Source organism: Bufo gargarizans, chromosome 6 (assembly GCF_014858855.1).
Source record: "Bufo gargarizans isolate SCDJY-AF-19 chromosome 6, ASM1485885v1, whole genome shotgun sequence".
Classification (NCBI taxonomy): domain Eukaryota; kingdom Metazoa; phylum Chordata; class Amphibia; order Anura; family Bufonidae; genus Bufo; species Bufo gargarizans.
The window spans coordinates 27,423,831-27,444,582 of record NC_058085.1 but is presented as its reverse complement, the minus strand read 5'-3'; the positions used below and the strand labels follow the sequence as shown (position 1 = coordinate 27,444,582).

The window sequence follows — 20,752 nt, the reverse complement described above, 5'->3', positions numbered from 1 at the left end:
AGCAAGGGACAAAAAAGAACACCAATCCTCCTGATTCTCCGCCACAAAACAGCGCAGATATGTCTCCAGATTCTGATTGACGCGCTCTGTCTGGCCATTCGACTGCGGGTGGAAAGCAGAAGAGAATGACAACCGAACCCCCAAGCGAGAACAGAAAGCCTTCCAGAATCTGGAAACAAACTGCGTGCCCCTATCAGAGACTATGTCTGAAGGAATACCATGCAATTTGACAATGTGATCAATAAATGCCTGCGCCAGCGTCTTGGCATTGGGTAAACCAGGAAAAGGGATGAAATGCACCATTTTGCTAAAACGGTCCACCACCACCAGAATCACAGTCTTCCCCGAGGAACGAGGCAGGTCCGTTATGAAGTCCATGGACAGATGTGTCCAAGGACGGGAAGGAATGGGTAAGGCAAGGAGAGGACCTGATGGCCGTGAATGAGGGACTTTGGCACGAGCGCAAGTCTTGCAGGCAGCCACAAAACCCTCAACCGACTTACGAAGCGCAGGCCACCAGAATCTCCGAGCGATGAGATCCACTGTGGCTCTTGCCCCCGGGTGCCCAGCAAGGACAGTATTGTGGTGTTCCTTAAAAATGTTGTGTCTTAAAGCGAGAGGCTCAAACAACCTCCCAGGAGGACAAAGATCAGGAGCCTCTGACTGGGCTATCTGCACCTCTGCCTCCAATTCAGGAAAAAGAGCAGAGACCACCACACCTTCAGCCAAAATGGGACCCGGGTCTTCAAAATTCCCACCTCCCGGAAAACAACGTGACAGGGCATCTGCCTTCACATTCTTAACCCCAGGGCGGAACGTGACAACAAAATTAAACCTTGAAAAGAACAAAGACCATCTGGCCTGTCTCGGGTTCAGACTCTTGGCTGACTCCAAGTAGGCCAGATTTTTATGGTCAGTAAACACGGTAATAGGGTGTCTGGCTCCTTCTAGCCAATGGCGCCATTCCTCAAAAGCCAATTTGATGGCCAACAACTCCCTATCTCCCACATCGTAATTTCTCTCTGCGGAGGAGAGTTTCTTCGAGAAAAAGGCACACGGTCGCCATTTGGCAGGAGAGGAACCCTGAGACAAGACCGCACCCACACCCACCTCAGAAGCATCAACCTCAACTATGAAGGGTAGAGAAATATCAGGTTGTACCAAGATGGGAGCGGAAGCAAAACTCTCCTTGATATTAGAAAAGGCCTTACGCGCCTCTACCGACCAGGAAGAAAAATCTACCCCCTTTCTGGTCATATCAGTGAGTGGTTTAACAACAGAGGAATAATTTGAAATAAACTTCCTGTAATAATTGGCAAAGCCCAAAAAACGCATCAGCGCCTTCTGATTCTCAGGAAGCTCCCACTCTCGGGGTCCATGCGAAAACCAGAAGCGGAGAGAAGAAACCCCAGAAATTGAATTTCTGGAACCGCAAACACACATTTTTCCAGTTTCGCGTATAATTTATTCTCCCGCAGGATGAGCAAGACCTGACGTAAGTGTTCCTTATGAGTTTTGAAATCAGGAGAAAAAATCAAAATGTCATCCAAATACACTAATACAAATTTTCCCATTAAATGATAAAAAATGTTGTTCACGAAATGCTGAAAAACGGCTGGGGCATTCATCAAACCAAAAGGCATAACCAAATTCTCAAAAAGGCCCTCAGGGGTATTGAAGGCCGTCTTCCATTCGTCTCCTTCTCTGACCCTGACCAGGTTGTATGCCCCTCTTAGATCTAATTTGGAAAAGACTTCAGCCCCAACAATCTGGTTAAACAGGTCTGGGATCAGAGGAAGCGGATAAGGGTCACGAATAGTGATACTGTTCAGCTCCCTGAAATCCAGACAAGGTCTTAAAGAACCATATTTTTTCTTAACAAAGAAAAAACCAGCGGCAGCAGGTGACTTCGAGGGTCGTATGTGTCCTTTTCTCAGACTCTCAGAGATATAAGCACGCATAGCGACCCTTTCAGGTTGGGAGAGGTTGTATAAACGAGATTTAGGCAGCTTGGCGCCTGGGATGAGATTAATAGGGCAATCGTACTCCCTGTGCGGGGGCAAATCCTGAACTCCACTCTCAGAGAAGACATCTGAAAATTCAGAGAGAAAAGGTGGTACAATCTTAGTAGAAACCTCAGAAACAGATGTCGTGAGGCAATTCTCCATGCAAAAGTCACTCCAACCATTTATTTGCCTTGCTTGCCAATCAATGGTGGGGTTATGTTTAGTGAGCCAGGGTAGCCCCAACACAAGAGGAGTAGGTAATCCGCTAAAGACGAAACATGACACATCCTCAACATGAGCATCACTCACAATTAAACGGATATTGTGAACTATGCCCTTTAATGATTTCTAAGAAAGTGGAGCGGAATCAATAGCAAAAACAGGAATATCCTTTCCCAAAGTGCATACCTGGAAACCATGAGTTATCGCAAATTGATTATCAATGAGATTGACAGCTGCTCCACTATCTACAAAAATCTCTCAAAAAATGTTCTTGCTCTCTAGCGCCACCTTGGCAGGCAGGACAAAACGGGAACTACAAGCAAACGGAAAACCTTCAATTTCCGCCTCAACCCTGCCAATAGTAACAGATGGAACATTTTTAAAAGATTTTTTCCTCTTTGTTTCTTTATTACTCTCAGAAAACTGCCTGAATCTGCTAGAGGGACAAACATTTGCCAAATGATTTATACCTCCACAACAAAAACAAACCTTCCCATGCGGGCTGAATCTTCTATTGTCAGAGGCAATCAACCCCAGCTGCATGGGCTCCTGCTCAGAAGGGGTTGACAGCGACTGAGACCCCTGCGCACAGAATGAGACCGCTGCACTGTCTTGGGATTGAGTATGACAGGAAGGAGTGATCTCTCCTCTCTCTAAGACGCCTGTCAATACGAACGGCCTGAGACATAGCAGAGTCCAAGGAGATAGGCCTCTCATGAAAGGCAAAAGCATCTTTCAATCCCTCTGAAAGACCATGGCAAAATTGACTTCGGAGTGCAGCATCATTCCAACCAGTATCAGCTGCCCATCTCCGAAATTCTGAGCAGTATATCTCTGCGGATTGTTTACCCTGGCATAAGAGACGTAGTCTAGAATTCTCACTACCCCCGGAAAACGTATCCGGGCGCGAGATCTTAGGCTCAGAACAAACTCCATGAATGCACCGGTCACTAGAAACTGAGAAAGAGTCTTACGGAGATCAGCTACCTCCAATGAAAGACCCTGAAAGCGTTCAGTCAAAAGTGAAACCGGATCCATGCTTGAGACGATTTTGGCGGTTTATAATGTCACGGAAGGTGTACAGGAAACAAGACAATACAAAATGAACATATGACTTACTGGATCCAAAACTAAGGAACAAAAAGGGAGACCCCTGCATAAGACCTGGCACTCTCCCTGACTGCTCAGCCTATGCGAACATCCCAATGGTAGATGATCGCATATCCTCGTACCTCGACTGTATAACACCTGAAGACCCTATAATAGTGAGGGGACACGACCACCGGCTCCCTACACTAAACACGGAGGGAGTCAGGGTCACCTGGGATCCAGCAAACATAAAATCACAAATTAATGTACAACACTTATCTTGTAGAAGACTGGGAAATAGGATCAGCATGCACACACACTCCAGGAAGTTGTATAAACCGCACACTAATGCATTATGGGAAGGAATTTAAAGGGATGCAATCAGTCCAACTACAAGACAGCTGAGAGAGGCTAACGAGATGAGGAACTGAAAACCAAAACAAAGAAAGCTCAAGGAGGAGATTCTGAAAGGCATCTGTCAGAGCTTCTCAGATGTCTGGTTGTGACAAAACCCAAACTTCAGTCAAGAAGTCCGGGTTCGGGTCTGGGTACCCCAGTCAGTTTTTTTATCACGCCCTGCAAAACGCATTGCACCCGCGTGATAAAAACTGACTGCAATTGTGTACCTACTCGCACAATTTTCCCTGATCGCAGACGCAACGCATCCGGACCTAATCCGGACACGCTCGTCTGCAAGGGGCCAAAGAGATAATATCTTCAGCAGCATGATATGTTTATGGACATACAGAAAGCAAGAAGAGCAGGAAATTCGACAGAGAGGAAATTTGACTAGGGAAAGTATTAAGGGGGTGAGGGGATGCTCAAACTGTGCTTAACGTGGTTGTCCCACCTCACTTGTTCAGCTCGTCTGGCAGCCTGCTCTGCGCTTCATTTTCTGGTTTCCTGCCTCCAAGGCTGGGCCCCCACCCCGGCTTTCCGTGACATCACATCTACTCTTCAACCATGTATGCTCACTTCCGATGCTTGTCTGATTAGGGGGCGAGGCGGGCTATCATTCAGACAGCCTGAGCCCACCCATCTTTAGAGTTGGTAAACCAGGTTTATTTGGTCTCCTTGCTAAGAAGGTGTGGTAGCTCAGTAGGTAGAGCGCATGGGTTTATCTATTCGATTCTACAGTGCAGGCAAGCGTTTTTTTTTTTGTTTCGTTTTTTGAATTTCTGCCCATTTGGAATTTTTTTTCCAGCCCCCCACTACATTGTGTGCAATTTTAAACGGTGGAATTGGAAAGCACAACTTTTCCTACAAAAAAACAAGCCCTCTTAATGCTATATGAATGGAAAAATAAAAAAGTTATGGCCCTAGGAAGGCAGGGAATGAAAAATTAAAGCAGAAAAACCGAAAATCACAAGGTCCTCAAAGAGTTAAACACATTGCATTATAGCACAAACATGTTACAGCAACAACATCAATTTTATACACACTTGCCATTTTGCTTGTACTGTTAAATAATCTGTACCAAACCCCTGACTTTTAATTTATAAGTCTCATAATAAAATCTCTGAGAAATGTAAGAGTGCAAAACGAAAGACCCATGTCTCTTCCTCCCAGAGTCAGAATGTATGTAGTACCAGCAGTATCCGTACCTGCCAGGAGTAGTAGTAGTTGGCCACGGTTCTCTGTTGCCTTTAGGGGGCTAATAGCATGTGCTCAGCCTCACTAGAAGTTATCCAACTAGCATTTTTTCAAAAAAGCCATCCCTGCTTTATACTCTCAAGTGGCGGCGAATGTAGGCCACTCCTTGCAATTCTAGATGTGTAGCAAGGTGCACAAAATGGACACCTGGAGTAACGGTTACGGACTGGAACAGTTCATGCCTTTCACAGCTCATTAGATCAATGTTTTTTGCAGAGAGGCAGCACTGTAGCAAGAAGGCCAGGTCCTATTGACACCTCCATGTTTGTTCCGACACCAGGCACTTATCGGCCTCCTCCATAGATATCCTCCTGTCCCAAACAAAAGCAGGGCAGAACATCGCTCCCACTCTCCCTTCTTCCTATCATGTGAAGCGGTGCCATGCTGTTTTAGAGCTGATGTCCCTGGGTGATAGTAGCCACATAGCCAAATACTTTCTAAAGTGCATCAAGCAGCAAACAACCGCGCTGGCTGTCTCCTCACCTAACTCCAACTGGGCAAGGTGGTCAGAGACAATTGCAGGAACATTGTGGCTGCTTTGTGTTTGGAGAAATAACACATGCTCCCTGAATGATGCATGCGATAAGTCTAGTCGTGCAGCGTTTGTTACAAAAAAGTACAGTGACTTTTGGAAGGTACTAATAATAGTAATAATAATCATATAATATAATCGTAATCGGTTCACACGTCTCCTGTTCTTTTACTATAAGCAGTGATAAGCAGGGTGTTCTAGTGGTGATAGATAATCAGTCCTCACCTCTCCTGTGTTCTCCGCTGTCCTTATACTATAAGCAGTGATAAGCAGGGGGTTCTAGTGGTGATAGATAATCAGTTCTCACCTCTCCTGTGTTCTCCCCTGTCCTTATACGAGGTACAGTATCTTCATGCCTGCAGTCATCTCAAAACTTCTAGATAGAACAGGAAGACAGCATTAAAGGGTTTGTTCAGGAATAAGTAACTTTTTACATGTGCCTGCAGCCTCTACTATGGAAAGAGTCATAGGTATCTGCTACCCTTAGCTCTGGTTATGTGTGCCAGCTTCTGTGTGTCCATCTTCCAGTAAATGTTGTTTGCTTCCTCGCCGGCACAGGCATGGTCACCTGCTTTACTGCAGCCAATGACTGGCTTTAGTGGTTATGTGTTTCTTGTGGATATGTTACCCCTGAATCCAGTCATTGGCTGCAGCAGAGCAGATGATTATGCCCATTCCAAGGAGGTAAATAAGCTACGGACCGAAAGAACTTTGGCTTACCGGCTTCACAGCCCTGGGGCGGCCAGCAAGGGCAACAGGTGCAAATAATGTAATGTTATATACACACAATGTAATGTTATACACACAATGTAATGTTAGGGATGGAATATAAGGGCTACTCTCCCTGCATTGTAAACTGGTTGGAATAATAAAGCATACAGATATTTGGGTCAGATAGCTCCTGCTGTCCGATCGTTTTTGGTCATCATTCTAATTACTGATCTTTTCAGGTCATATAAAACCTTCCACTCGACTTCTCCAACCGTCTGATGACTTCTACAATATTTCTTTCACAGCTTGTGAATCCGGGTGAAGATCTGAACAATATTAATCCTACAGAGACATATGTGAGGGGTGATGAGCAGAGTACAGAGGACATTCCTACAGATAACCGCCCAGGTGAGTAGTGACCACTAAGTAAAGCAGAGAGGTCTCTAAGATTCTGCTTATACAAATAAAGAAAAATAGATATATTGTGCAATGTGGGAATAATGGTATTATTATTATTATTGATGAGTATATATGAAAGTATAAAGGAAGAAACATAAATCTCACATACGGAGAGACTTGTACACAATAACAATTACTAATAATTACTACTAATAATAAAGTTACTCCCAAGACCATTTGGTAACTAAACCACAAATTCCTATCCCTCTACAGTACAGTGTTGTTACTATACAGAGGTCTTCTCATGTCTCTCCAGTCCCGGGCTTTGCTCTGGCCCCTCCAGGTTTCCTCTTCTGTAGCACTTTTCTTTTCTCTTCTTCTTCTCTCTTCTGCCTCTTCGCTTCTTCCTTCCTTCCTTCCTTCCTAACAGCCAGTCCTAGCATTGTCTAGAATATGGCTTGGACACATCTTTTTGGTTCTTCCTTATGGTTTTCTAGCAATTTTCAATTAACTCTTGAAGACTTATAGAAGCAACTGAAATGTTGGGATTTTCCAGCATTTTCCTGCCCTACTGGCCATGGACCACCTACTCAGGGCCGGTGCAACCATATAGGTGAACTAGGCGTTCGCCTAGGGCGCGGGCCTGCTGGGGGCACCCTAGTGGTCTCCCCCTGACTGGGCTGCAGCCCTGGGCAAGCAGCTCTTGAGCCGCCCCCAGCGCCGTTACAGGGGGGCCAGGAGGTGGAGGTCCTTCTTAAATATGGCAGAGCAGGCATCTGCTTACCCTGATGGCAGGTGCCTGCTCTGCCAGTTAATTACCCAAGATGAGGAGGCAGGCGGCAAGGGAGGCTGTTCTAGCACCTCCCCACTCCTCCCTCGCGCGCCCTCTGTGATTTCGGAATATGACGTCATTCCGACCCTGGCATACTAAACGGCGCTCTGGAGGACTGAGGAGCTGCACCACACTGGACCCCAGGGAGGTGAGTGTTTAACTGTTTGACTGAGTGAGTGTCTGCCTTTGTATTTATGTCAGTGAGTGAGTGTGTGTATGTCTGTCTTTCTGTCAGTAAATGTATGTGTTGCTGTCATTGAGTGTCTGTGTGTGTATGTCAGTGAGTGAGTGTATGTCAGTGAGTGTGGATGTCTGTCGGTCAGTAAGTGTCTGTGTGTTTGTCAGTGAGTATATGTGTGTGTTTGTCTGCAAGTGAGTGAGTGTCTGTCAGTGAATTTCTTTGTGTGTGTGTGTGTGTGTTTCAGTGGGTAGGTGTATGTCTGTGAGTGAGTGAGTGTGTGTCTGTCTGTCAGTGAGTGTATGTGTGTCTGTCAGTGAGTGTATGTGTAGGTCATTCAGTGAGTGTCTGAGTGTGTGTCTGTCTGCCAGTGTGTGTGTGTGTGTGTCTGTCAGTGAGTGAGTGACATGAGGGGGCGTCAAAATGGATCTTTGCCTAGGGCGACAAAAATCCTTGCATCGGCCTTGCACCTACTGGACAATTGTTAGACATTCTTTAGATAATTACACTACCTTTTGATGCTAATGGACCCTTGTCCAGATAGACAGTACTCGCTCACACTGGCTTTGAGAGGACACATATAGGCACTAATTCCCTGGAAGTTGCTGAAAACAGGATACCAATACAATATATGGCTTACATTATTCTCCTAACAATTCTTAAAAATCTGTATTAATTTGTATTTCTTACACGTGCATAAATAAATTGACCTACATGCCTTAACATGCTATCAACCCCTTAGTGACCACCCATACACCTTTTTACAGAGGTCACTAAGGGGCCTTAGACTAAGCCGCCGCTTTTTTACAGCTGCCCAGTCTAAGCGCTGCACGGGCCCTGCTCTAACAGCCAAGACTGGCAGTAGTGCAAATACAGGCTGTTTAACACTTTAGATGCTGTGGGCAATTGCGCCTGTTGCATGTAAAGTGCTGACAGGGAGCGGACTCCCTCTGTCTCCCATCGGCACCCCGTAAATGCCGATGTGTGTGTGTGAAGGCTGGCTGGGGTCTCGTGTAGGCCCCAGACCTGGCTTGAGTAATTTCCAGCAGGCTGCGCCCCTCTGGCACAGCTTGCTGGTGAATGTCAGAATTACACTGATATTAAAATGCAATGCGCTATAGGGATAATGCATTGCATTTTAAAATCAATCAAATCTATTATAATCCATTTATTTTTCACTTAATTTTTTGTCCCACTTTGGGACTTCAACTTTTGGGGGTCTAATCCTTTGCAATGCATTCCAATACTTCTGTATTGGAAGTATTTTTTTTTTCCATTAAAAATATGCTTTTCAATGAAAAAAATTGCAATAAAAAAAATCTCCCCCGTATGTTTGGTATTTCCGTGTCCGTAACGACCCATACTACATAAATATCACATAAATTCTCCCCTACGGTGAACGCTGTAAAAAAAAATATAATATAAAAAATAAAAATTAATTTCTAATTATTCTTAGTTGCCACGGAAAAAAAACGTAATAACAAGCGATCAAAAAGCACCATTTACTCTAAAATAATATAAATAAAAAATAAATAAAAATCAAGCCCACACACCACTCCATAGAAAGAAAAATAAAAAAGTTATAGTTCTTGGAACAAGGATGAAAAAAGGAAGAAAAATGCTTGGTCAGTAAGGCCCAAAACAGGCTGGTCACTAAGGGGTTAATGATTGTCTGAGTAATGTTCTGCCATGATGGATATGTGAAGAATATGGATTAATATTTATTGTCAGCCATGTTCCCACAGCCACCATTTGCTTAAAGATAGCAGAGGTAGTGAACTCCACAGGAGGGCCCTGATTCAAAGCCCCAGCCATATGGCAGGGAAATTTCTTGTAGGCCACCTTTGTTTACAATTTCAAACCTCATTCAGACAGCCCCCTGCAGGGGGTCTAAGCCATTCCCCAGTTCAATCAAATCTAGCAGAAAGCATGGAACCGGCGATTTATAAAAATTAACATGAATCTCCCGGCCATCACAGGCACAAACCGGATACATATTTGTGTCCCGGTGACCACGATGAACATGCCCATGGTCTTAGTTTGGTGGTGGGATGCCATATCTCCCAACAGAAACCAAATAACGGTACCATGTTTGGACTCTACTTGTAGCCAGAACCCATGCAGATCTGTTGGTCCCAGAACCATCCCCCTGTGATGTTCTGGTCTGGAGCTATGGGCCCTAATGGGTGTTGTGGGTCCTTGGCTGCCAGCCCAGAAGAGGAGGAGGGGATCCAGTTTAAAAGACTTGTGCCAGCAAGTGGGTGTGTCTTTTCTCTGAAGGAGGGTCACATTGTGTCATGTGTTTAGAGGGACCTGCAACCTGCTGACATCGCTGCCCTCCATGTGAATACAGCAAAGGACTAATCATAACCCAACAGAACATTCATCTACTCGGTAACTGACTTGTGCGCTGCGTAATCCTGTTTGTACCATATTACCTGTATTTGTAATCTCAGACCACTGTATATATTCTTTGTGTATATTGCGTTATCTAGTGAGCCCTTAAGGCGATTAAATATATAATTTAACCCCTTAAGGACCTATTTCACCTTAAGGACTTGGCCATTTTTTGCAAATTTGACCAGTGTCACTTTAAGTGCTGATAACTTTAAAACGCTTTGACTTACCCAGGCCGTTTGAGATTGTTTTTTCATCACATATTGTACTTCATGACACTGCTAAAATTGGGTCCAAAAAGTAAAAAAAAATCATAAAAAAAATACCATATTTACCAAAAATTTTGGAAAATTTTCAAATTTCCAAGTTTCAATTTATCTACTTCTATAATACATAGTAATGCCTCCAAAAATAGTTATTGCTTTACATTCCCCATATGTCTACTTCATGTTTGGATCATTTTGGGAATTATATTTTATTTTTTTGTTATGTTACAAGGCTTAGAAATTTAGCAAATCAAGCAAATCTTGATATTTTTCAGAAATTTAAAAAAAAAAAATTTTTAGGGACCAGTTCAGGTCTGAAGTCACTTTGCGATGTTTACATAATAGAAACCACCCAAAAATGACCCCATTCTATAAACTACACCCCTCAAGGTATTCAAAACTGATTTTACAAACTTTGTACCCTTTAGGTGTTCCACAAGAATTAATGGAAAATAGAGATACAATTTCAAAATTTTCCATTTTAATAATATTTTTTTTCCAGTTACAAAGCAAGGGTTAACAGCCAAACTAAACTCAATATTTATGGCCCTGATTCTGTAGTTTACAGAAACACCCCATATGTGGTCGTAAACTACTGTACGGGCACACGGCAGGGCGCAGTAGGAAAGGAATGCCATATGGTTTTTGGAAGGCAGATTTTGCTGGACTGTTTTTTTTTTTTACACCATGTCCCATTTGAAGCTCCCCTGATGCACCCCTAGAGTAGAAACTCCCAAAAAATTGCCCCATTTTAGAAACTACGGGATAGGGTGGCAGTACTGTTAGTACTAGTTTAGGTTACATATGATTTTTGGTTGCTCTATATTACAATTTTTGTGAGGCAAGATAATATCTGTTTATAATATAACAAGAAATAGCTGTTTTGGCACGGTTTTTATTTTTTGTTATTTACAACATTCATCTAACAGGTTAGATCATGTGATATTTTTATAGACCAGGTTGTAACGGATGCGGCGATACCTACTATTTTTTTTATTTATGTAAGTTTTACACAATGATTTCTTTTTTGAAGCAAAAATAAAAACATGTTTGAGTGTTTCCATAGTCTGAGAGCCATATTTTTTTCATTTTTTGGGCGATTACCTTGGGTAGGGTATGATTTTTGCGGGATGAGATGGCACTATTTTGGGGTGCGTGTGACTTTTTGATCGCTTGCTATTACACTTTTTGTGATCTAAGGTGACAAAAAATTGTTTATTTAGCACAGTTTTTATTTTACATTTTTTACGGTGTTCATCTGAGGGGTTAGGTCATTTGATATTTTTATAGAGCCGGTCGATACGGATGCTGGGCTGGATCTCACAGGCTCTTCACCGGAAGGCAGCGCAATGCCTTCCTTAGGCATCGCGCTGCCTTCCATGCCATCGGGTCCCCCCACAGCCCCATGGGGACCCGATGGCACCGCCGCAAACCGCAGGTCTAAATTGACCTGCTGTTTGCGGCGATCGCCAACATGGGGGGGTCACGGGACCCCCCCGTGCATTTAGCCGTTGTGCCTGCTCAATGATTTGGGCGGCGGTGATCGGAAAAACTCATGACGTATCAGTACGTCATGGGTCCTTAAGGACTCGGGAAACATGCCGTACTGGTACGTCCTGCGTCCCTAAGGCGTTAATCTTGTACTGTCTTGTATCTCGATCATGAATCTCCACGTCCGTGTTTCGGCCTAGTTATCAGCTACGGCGGGTTGGTTTCTCACCCTATATAATCCCATTAGCGGACCGGGCTTATATCAAACGAGAAGCTGGTGGCAGACTACCCGGGCTGAGAAAGCGCTGTTTCACTGCAGCAGTGAAAAGGCTCTTTCTGCTTGTTGCCTCTCTGTGCCCGCGTGGACAGGAGGTGTCTGTTTAAACTGTACCACGCTGACCTTACCTGCTCCTCTGAGAGAGCGTAACATGACGCCATGGTAACCAGGTACCATACCATGTTTTTCCCAAACAGGATGCGATAACGATATGCGATATGATATTGTAAGGGAATTGTGCTATAGGTCTATTTCCAGTGTTATCTATCCATGCATCAATTTATCTATCCATTCATCTTATGTCTGTTTTGTATTGGATTTTACTCATTTATAAATAAACTAGACATTAAGCCCGTTACAATAACGGGCGCTAGAACAGTAGTGCTGGCACTGTTATGGGGGGTACCTGTGGATGACACTGTTATGGGGGGTACCTGTGGATGACACTGTTATGGGGGGGTACCTGTGGATGGCACTGTTATGGGGGGATCTGTGGATGGCAATGTTATGGGGTATCTGTGGATGGCACTGTTATGGGGGATCTGTGGATGACACTGTTATGGAGGGGATCTGTGGATGGCACTGTTATGGGGGATCTGTGGATGACACTGTTATGGAGGGGATCTGTGGATGGCACTGTTATGGGGGATCTGTGGTTGGCACTGTTATGAAGGATCTGTGGATGGCACTGTTATGAAGTATCTGTGGATGGCACTGTTATGGGGGATCTGTGGATGGCACTGTTATGAAGGATCTGTGGATGGCACTGTTATGGGGGATCTGTGGATGGCACTGTTATGAAGGATCTGTGGATGGCACTGTTATGGGGGATCTGTGGATGGCACTGTTATGGGGGATCTGTGGATGGCACTGTTATGGGGGATCTGTGGATGGCACTGTTATGGGGGATCTGTGGATGGCACTGTTATGGGGAATCTGTGGATGGCACTGTTATGGGGGATCTGTGGATGGCACTGTTATGGGGGATCTGTGGATGGCACTGTTATGGGGGATCTGTGGATGGCACTGTTATGGGGGATCTGTGGATGGCACTGTTATGGGGGATCTGTGGATGGCACTGTTATGGGGGATCTGTGGATGGCACTGTTATGGGGGATCTGTGGATGGCACTGTTATGGGGGATCTGTGGATGGCACTGTTATGGGGGACCTATGGATGGCACTGTTATGGGGGACCTATGGATGATGCACTGTTATGGGGGATGTGTGCTATGACACATAGGGCCATGAGGGGGGCCTGCATAAGATGCTATATATGTGAATGTCCCCTCATGTGTCCTAAACCACACACATAACTGTCTTTGTATGCAAAGTCTTTCTTTACTGCTGAAACAATCGCTCTTCCATTGAAACTCCTATTGATATTGAAAATCAGCAGCATCTCTGTACTCAGCCTCCTACCTGACACACAGCCCTGAACAGCCGGATGACAGCTCTGCACAAGCTAGCAGGCTAAAGGACCTTCTGTGATGTCATGATCATGTGATCAGTCACATCTATGGGAGGAGTCAGGCTCCGGGCAATGTCCGTGCTGGAGCCTGCTGTTGGGGGTGGGGCCGGGAGATGGGCTCCTCTCTCTCTGTCAGTCACTCTGTGTAATATACTGCACCAGCCAAGGAGCCTCCTCGCTGTCGGCGCGGCCGGCCGTGCGGCAGTCAAGGCTACCGGCCTAACCGGGATTTTCCTGGTATACCGGTAGGCCAGCACGGCCCTGATTGATTCTTCTGATTGATTCATCAGAATTACACCTGAAATTAATCTTAAGACATAGTACCTGCTGGGCTGAGAGGGAGAGCGCACAGACCTGAGATAATCCCCCGGCCTGTGCGCTCTCCTCAGCTCAGCAGGAGAGATGACGTCATCACATCACGTCTGCTGCTGGGAAGAGCATGATGTGCTCGGTATTACTTTTTAACTTCACAGGAACCTCACTGATGTAAAGGGTACACTAAGGGACAGTACTACTGCAGGGGGAACACAAAGGGGGCATAGCTGTCGGGACACTAAGGAGAAGCATTATTGTAAGGGGCATAACTATTGTGTGGGGGCACTAAGGGGGCATAAGTACTGATGAACGAACATCGGCGGGGACAGTTCGCGAACAGGATCAAATGTTCGTGAACCGCAAGTTCGCGGCAGGCCCCATTCACTTTAATGGCAGGAAAAACTGTGAAAAACCTTCAGCTCATATTTGCAGCCACCAAATACTTAGTAGAAGTGTACAAATAGTCCCACAACATGGACAGTGACATACTAGAGGGGGATCAATGACAAATTCCCACAAAATATGTACAATATGTATTTTAGTCAAGGGCCATTTGTATGCATCTTAAAGGGAAATTTTCTGAAATGTGCCCTGTTGGAGTCTAGAAATTTTTTATTTTAGGCCACAGGAGTACGGGCCTTAAAAATTAGGCATATTCACCTGAAATTGTGATTATGTGGCTCGAGGTGCATTACGCGGTCACTGAATAACACTTTTACTGTAGCCCACTTTTTTTTCACTTTTTTTGGGGGGGAAACTGGTAAATCACACCAGTAGAAATTATTGGTTCCAATAGTGTTTGTCACTCTGTGTAGATGCGGTAACTCAGCAAACCCGCAAACAAATGCTGCACTACCTAAATGCACCATATAGAAAGTATATTATTGGTATATAACACCCCTGCTTCAATCAGTTCCAATAGTGTTTGGCACTCTGTGTAGCTGCGTTATCGCAGCAGAACCGCACACAACTGCTGCACAATACAAATGCACTATAATATACTTTCTATGTTAGAAAGTATATTATAAGTAGATCACACCCCTCAGTAAGTCACACCTATCGATAGCGCACCTATACCAGTCCTTAAAAGGACTTTTGTGGTCCCGTTAACTAGCTTTTGGTGTCCCTAACTGTCTGTCCCTGCTCCACACAGCAACCTCCCCCTACACTTTCAAAATACTGAATGTAAAATGGCGGCCAGATCAGGTTTATTTATAGGGTAAGGGGTATGTCCATGTGTTGAAACGTCTCAATTGGCTGTCCTGTACCACCTGATGTGTCATGGGTCAAAGTTCTTCACAATGTAAAAGAATATGGCAGGCGCGAATATCACCATATTTTCTCTTGTTCGGCAAATCGCGAACGCGCAAAGTTTGCTGCAAAGCGACTACCGGGCGAACCGCAAGGCCATCTCTAGGCATAAATACTGTTTGAAGACCTCAAGGGGGCATTCTAGGACACTAAACAGGAATTGTACTGTGAAAGGGACTCTTAGGGTAGATTACTATTGTGTGGGGAACTAAGGGGACATTCAGCGCCTCTTGTCCTGCGCTAGGAAATGTTTTATTTATATGTATTTAAAATGACTGATTGGGTGAAGGTTGCAGGGAATTTGCTCAAGGTGGGGGCTAACCTGGCCTAGTTATGCCCCTCGGTCTACTATTAGATTGTGATCTTTTTGGCCACCACTGTTTTAGTCAGTTAATTCTTGTATTTTGTGCCATGCCTTTATGTGGATTTTTTAATACTGAAATGTAATAAAATTTCATTGGAATATTTTGGTATATTGTTAATCAATAATAAAATGTATTTTGTTATTGGCAGATGACTGTTCCAGGAACTTAATGAAGCATCTGGTATCTTTGGATTTTGAAGTAGATGACTGTGGTATCACACAAGATACAGTTGAAGAGCATGCCAATATCCAAGATATATCTTCATCCAATCACAGCAACAATGCATCATTCGATTCTTTTGAACAGGTCCGATCTCCTGATTCATCACAGACTGTAATACAGAATACAATTCACAGAAGAGGTGCTAAACATCCAACAGCTCACGTAGAAGAAAAGCCATTTTCATGTTCAGAATGTGGAAAATGTTTTACCAATAATTCAGCTCTTGTTACACATCAGAGAATTCACAGAGGAGAGAAGCCATTTTCATGCTCAGAATGTAGTAAATGTTTTACGCAGAAAGTATATCTTGTTGTACATCAGAGAGTTCACACCGGGGAGAAGCCATTTTCATGTTCAGAATGTGGGAAATGTTTTAACCAGAAATCAGCTCTTGTTACACATCGAAAAACTCACAGAGAAGAGAGGCCATTTTCATGTTCAGAATGTGGAAAATGTTTTAAGCATAAATCAATTCTTGATAAACATCAAGAAACTCACAGAGAAGAGAGGCCATTTTTATGTTCAGATTGTGGAAAATGTTTTAAGCAGAACTCAACTCTCTTTTCACATAAAAAAACTCACAGAGAAGAGAGGCCATTTTCATGTTCAGAATGTGGAAAATGTTTTAAGCGGTTATCGGCTCTTGTTGTACATCAGAGAATTCACACCGGGGAGAAGCCATTTTCATGTTCAGAATGTGGAAAATGTTTTAACAATAATTCACATCTTGTTGTACATCAGAGAACTCACACCAGGGAGAAGCCATTTTCATGTTCAGAATGTGGAAAATGTTTTAAGCTGAAATCAGCTCTTGTTGTGCATCAGAGAATTCACACCGGGGAGAAGCCATTTTCATGTTCAGAATGTGGGAAATGTTTTAACAATAATTCACATCTTGCTGTACATCAGAGAACTCACACCAGAGAGAAGTCATTTTCATGTTCAGAATGTGGAAAATGTTTTAGGCAGAAATCATCTCTTGTTGTACATCAGAGAACTCACACAGGAGAGAATCTATTTTCATGCTCAGAATGTGGGAAATGTTTTAATTATAAACAAGCTTTTGTTACGCATCAGAGAATTCACACAGGAGAGAAGCCATATCCATGTTCAGAATGCGGTGAATGTTTTAAGCAGCTATCAGCTCTTGTTTTCCATCATAGAGTTCACACAGGGGAGAAGCCATTTTCATGCTCAGAATGTGGAAAATGTTTTAAGCAGAAATCAGATCTTGTTATACATCACAGAAATCACACCGGGGAGAAGCCATTTTCATGCTCAGAATGTGGAAAATGTTTTACGCAGAAATCAACTCTTGTTACACATCAAAAAACTCACAGAGAAGACGGGCCATTTTCATGCTCAGAATGTGGAATTTTTTTTAATCAGAAATCAGCTCTTGTTACACATCAAGAAACTCACAGAGAGAAGCCATCACAATGCTTAGCCCTTTAGTGACCTCCCTTATGTGTTGGTTTTTTTTATTGAAACATTTTAAATTTTTAAAACGGGGAGGGAAATGAAAAAAGGGGAGGGAAATGTAGCAAGATTTCTGGAATTATACATTGTTTGAAATAGTCCATCTATATTATGAAGCAACTGATGAAAAATTGGTTTCTGGCAATCATCATATTAGAAAATATAATAATAGTATGATAAAGAAAAGACATAAAAAGGGGAGGGAAAGGGAAGAAAGTGAAGGTTACGTTTGAAGAGCGCCCAAAGTACCTTTTAAAGAGGAGATTAGGTACCAGGAGGTATACTGGAATGGTTTGACTATCTCTGAGATTTCAGAGGGGATGAAATGTGTGGTCAGAAAAGTCTTCCATTTTCGGAAGAAATTAGTAGCGGAGCTCTCTTTGTGCCTTTTTGCCTCGATCCAATCATATCTGAACAGTATCTTCAGTTGTGAAATCACTGTTGATATGTCTGGCATTAAGCTGGAGATCCAGTGGTATAATACTACTCTCTTGGCCACCAGCAATATTGAATGGAGGAAGAGAGGAACATTTTGAGGGCGAGTAGCTTGGTGTGTTGGAAGGCAAATATAGTGAAGCAACAATGTTTGAGGTTCGAGGGGGAGGTTGATCGACCAGTATGTCCTAACATATAGTATCATACTTTCCCAAAATATTGAGACCTGAGGGCATGACCATATGCCATGCCAAAAATCTGAGGCCGGCTTTTTACATTTGGAGAAAGGGTAAAGAGTGAGGGTTAATCAGATCTTAGGAAATGATTTATTCGAAAGAAAAGAAGAACTTGAGGTGCCAGTGGAGTAGAAGTATATACCCATCTCTAGTAGCTACAGCCTGTAATATTATTACACTCCAGAAATATATCCAAGCCTCTCTTGAACTCTTTTAGTGAACTCACCATCACCACCTCCTCAGGCAGAGAGTTCCATAGTCTCACTGCTCTTACCATAAAGAATCCTCTTCTATGTTTGTGTACAATCCTTCTTTCCTCCAGACAGTGGCGTACCGCCAATATAGGCAGACCACGCCGTTGCTATGGGGCCCGCAGCTCAGGGGGGCCCGGAGCGCACGGAAGGCCCCGTCCCCTCTGTTTATTTTAGCCAGCAGTAGACTAGTACAGTGGGCGGCGCAGGCCAGCGGCACTTAACTTTGAACAGTCCCATTCATTCTCTGTCTGACCTGAGCCACTGAAGTGAAGCAGGCTGCACACAGCACCGATCCCAGCCTGACTGGGTCGGTGCCGGTCTCGTCGACCTCAGTAAGTAGGAGAGGCTACAGGCCTGGTGCAGCAGTGACTGTTAGTGTACTAATCAGTCTGCAATGTGTAGGGAGCTGTACACTGTGGTCTCCGGGTGGTATATAGATCTATAGTACCTATCATTGGCCTAGTACTGTCAGTACAAGCCACAAAGGCTATTAGTAACGGGACAATGAGAGGCAGAGAATAAAACCCCATTAAATGACCACATTTCCCCCATAGACATATGCTTTAAGCTCAGTCTCTGCCCCTCAGTGCACTATTAAGCTAATAGTCTTTGTGGATTGTACTATATAATATGACAATGAGAGCTTTTACATATATACTGTATATACACATCCAAGAAATAAGACCACAGTATCGCAGGGGTACGTCAAAAATATTAAAAGCTTTATTGAAAAAGGTCCATCCATCACATGAAGCAACGTTTCGACAGCAAAAAAAATACCTTTGACCGCTTTACAAAGGCGTTTTTTATGCTGAAGCGTTGCATCATGTGATGGATGGACCTTTTAATATTTTTGACTTACCCCTGCGATACTGTGGCCTTAACCAAGCTGTTGTTCTGGTGGCCACGTTCACAACGGGAGCAGAAACTGACTGCTGACACTCAATATTTTATACTTGGGGGAGGGGGGGCCCACTTTTTGTTTTTTGCTATGGGGCCCCATGATTTCTATGTACGCCCCTGCCTCCAGACGCAGAGGATGTCCCCTCATCACAGTCACAGTCCTGGGGAAAAGATGATGGGAGAGATCTCTGTACTGACCCCTGATATATTTATACATAGTTATTAGATCTCCCATAGTTGTCTTTTTTCAAATGTGAATAACCCTAATTTTGATAATATTTCAGGGTACTGTAGTTGCCCCATTCCAGTTACTACTTTAGATGCCCTCCTCTGAACCCTCTCCAGCTCTGCTATGTCTGCCTTGTTCACAGGAGCCCAGAACTGTACACAGTACTCCATGTGTGGTCTGATTTGTAAAGTGGTAGGACTATGCTATCATCACGGACATCTATGCCCTTTTTTATGCAACTCATTATCCTATTGGCCTTGGCAACAGCTGCCTGACACTAGTTTTTACAGCTTAGTTTGCTGTTCACTAAAATTCCTAGGTCCTTTTAGCCAAAATAATAGGTGAAATTTGGGACAATGAATGATGCGATCTGGGAACCTGGAAAAGGCTGGAAAGTTAAAGCCATATATGGCATTATGCATCATTTTGAAGTAAGATTCCCGCCATCTATCATTTATGACACAGGAGAAAACTTTTGCGCACCCTTCCAGGATTTTGTTGCTGATCTCATTGTCCATCGTTATTTGTTCCCATTTGTAGAAAAGCTTGGATGGTAAAACTTTCGTGAAGTTGCCAGGCATGGCTCTGTAAAGGTCCAAAAGTGAGTCTATTCACCGAGAGCTTCCCACAATATTATCAAAGATGTTTGTGGGTGCTTCTTTGGATAAGTCACAAACTTTGTGCCTCCAAAATCCTAGCATTTGCATTATATGAAGAAAGTGAGAGTCTGGTAGTTGGTATTTTTCCTTTAGTCCCGCGGAGACAACCTTTGTGTCTCCTCCACATGCATCAGATGTACCGCCCTAACTATCCCTCTGGATTTCCAGTCCCCAGATAATCTTACATATTTCCATTGAGGAAACTCAGGATGATTCCAAAGCGGCATTTTTTTTTTTTTGATTGAGTGGGGAAGTCTGAATGCTTTCCTGATGACTTTCCATGCTACCACTGTATCTCTTATCAGTACTGAGTTATTGACCTCTGGGGGGAGAGCAGCCAAGTTGGAATGTGGGCAAGACACCAGGCCCCAAGGAGCCACTAGGTTTTGTTCCAGATCTTTGTTGGAGAAGTCATCTGTGTCATGAAGCCAGTCCATAATGTGTCTCATGAGGCAAGTGATGTATCCCTGTACGTTTGGAAACTTCACTCCTCCCTCAGGCTTCCATAGCATCAGTTTTTGTAGCGATATCCGTGGACGCTTCCCCGACCATATTCATTTAGTGACGGCTTTATTGAGGGTGTTTACATCTGTATGTTTTAACAGTATTGGGAGAGTTTGAAGAGGATATAGCAATTTGGAGAAACTCATCATTTTGATCAAATGGCATCGTCCTGGAAATGACAAAGGAAGTGTGTGCGATTATTTAGTTCCGCCACTATTTTCCCTATGAGTGGCGGATAGTTTAAATTGTACAATGAGCTAGAAAGTTTGCCTATTTTTAGTCCCAGGTATGTTATATGTTGTTTGACTGATATGGGG

General features: G+C 43.7%; 1 protein-coding gene across 1 annotated transcript in view; it reads left to right on the top strand.

Moving 5' to 3' along the window:
- Positions 1 to 17,212, top strand: part of LOC122942509 (gastrula zinc finger protein XlCGF26.1-like) — a 32,124-nt gene extending 14,912 nt beyond the window's left edge. The window contains exons 4-5 of the mRNA XM_044300173.1: positions 6,519 to 6,621; positions 15,663 to 17,212. Of these exons, the coding sequence (XP_044156108.1) occupies positions 6,519 to 6,621; positions 15,663 to 17,191 (1,632 nt within the window). The 3' untranslated portion in view covers positions 17,192 to 17,212. The remainder of the gene's footprint in view (positions 1 to 6,518; positions 6,622 to 15,662) is intronic.
- Positions 17,213 to 20,752: the final 3,540 nt, after the last annotated feature.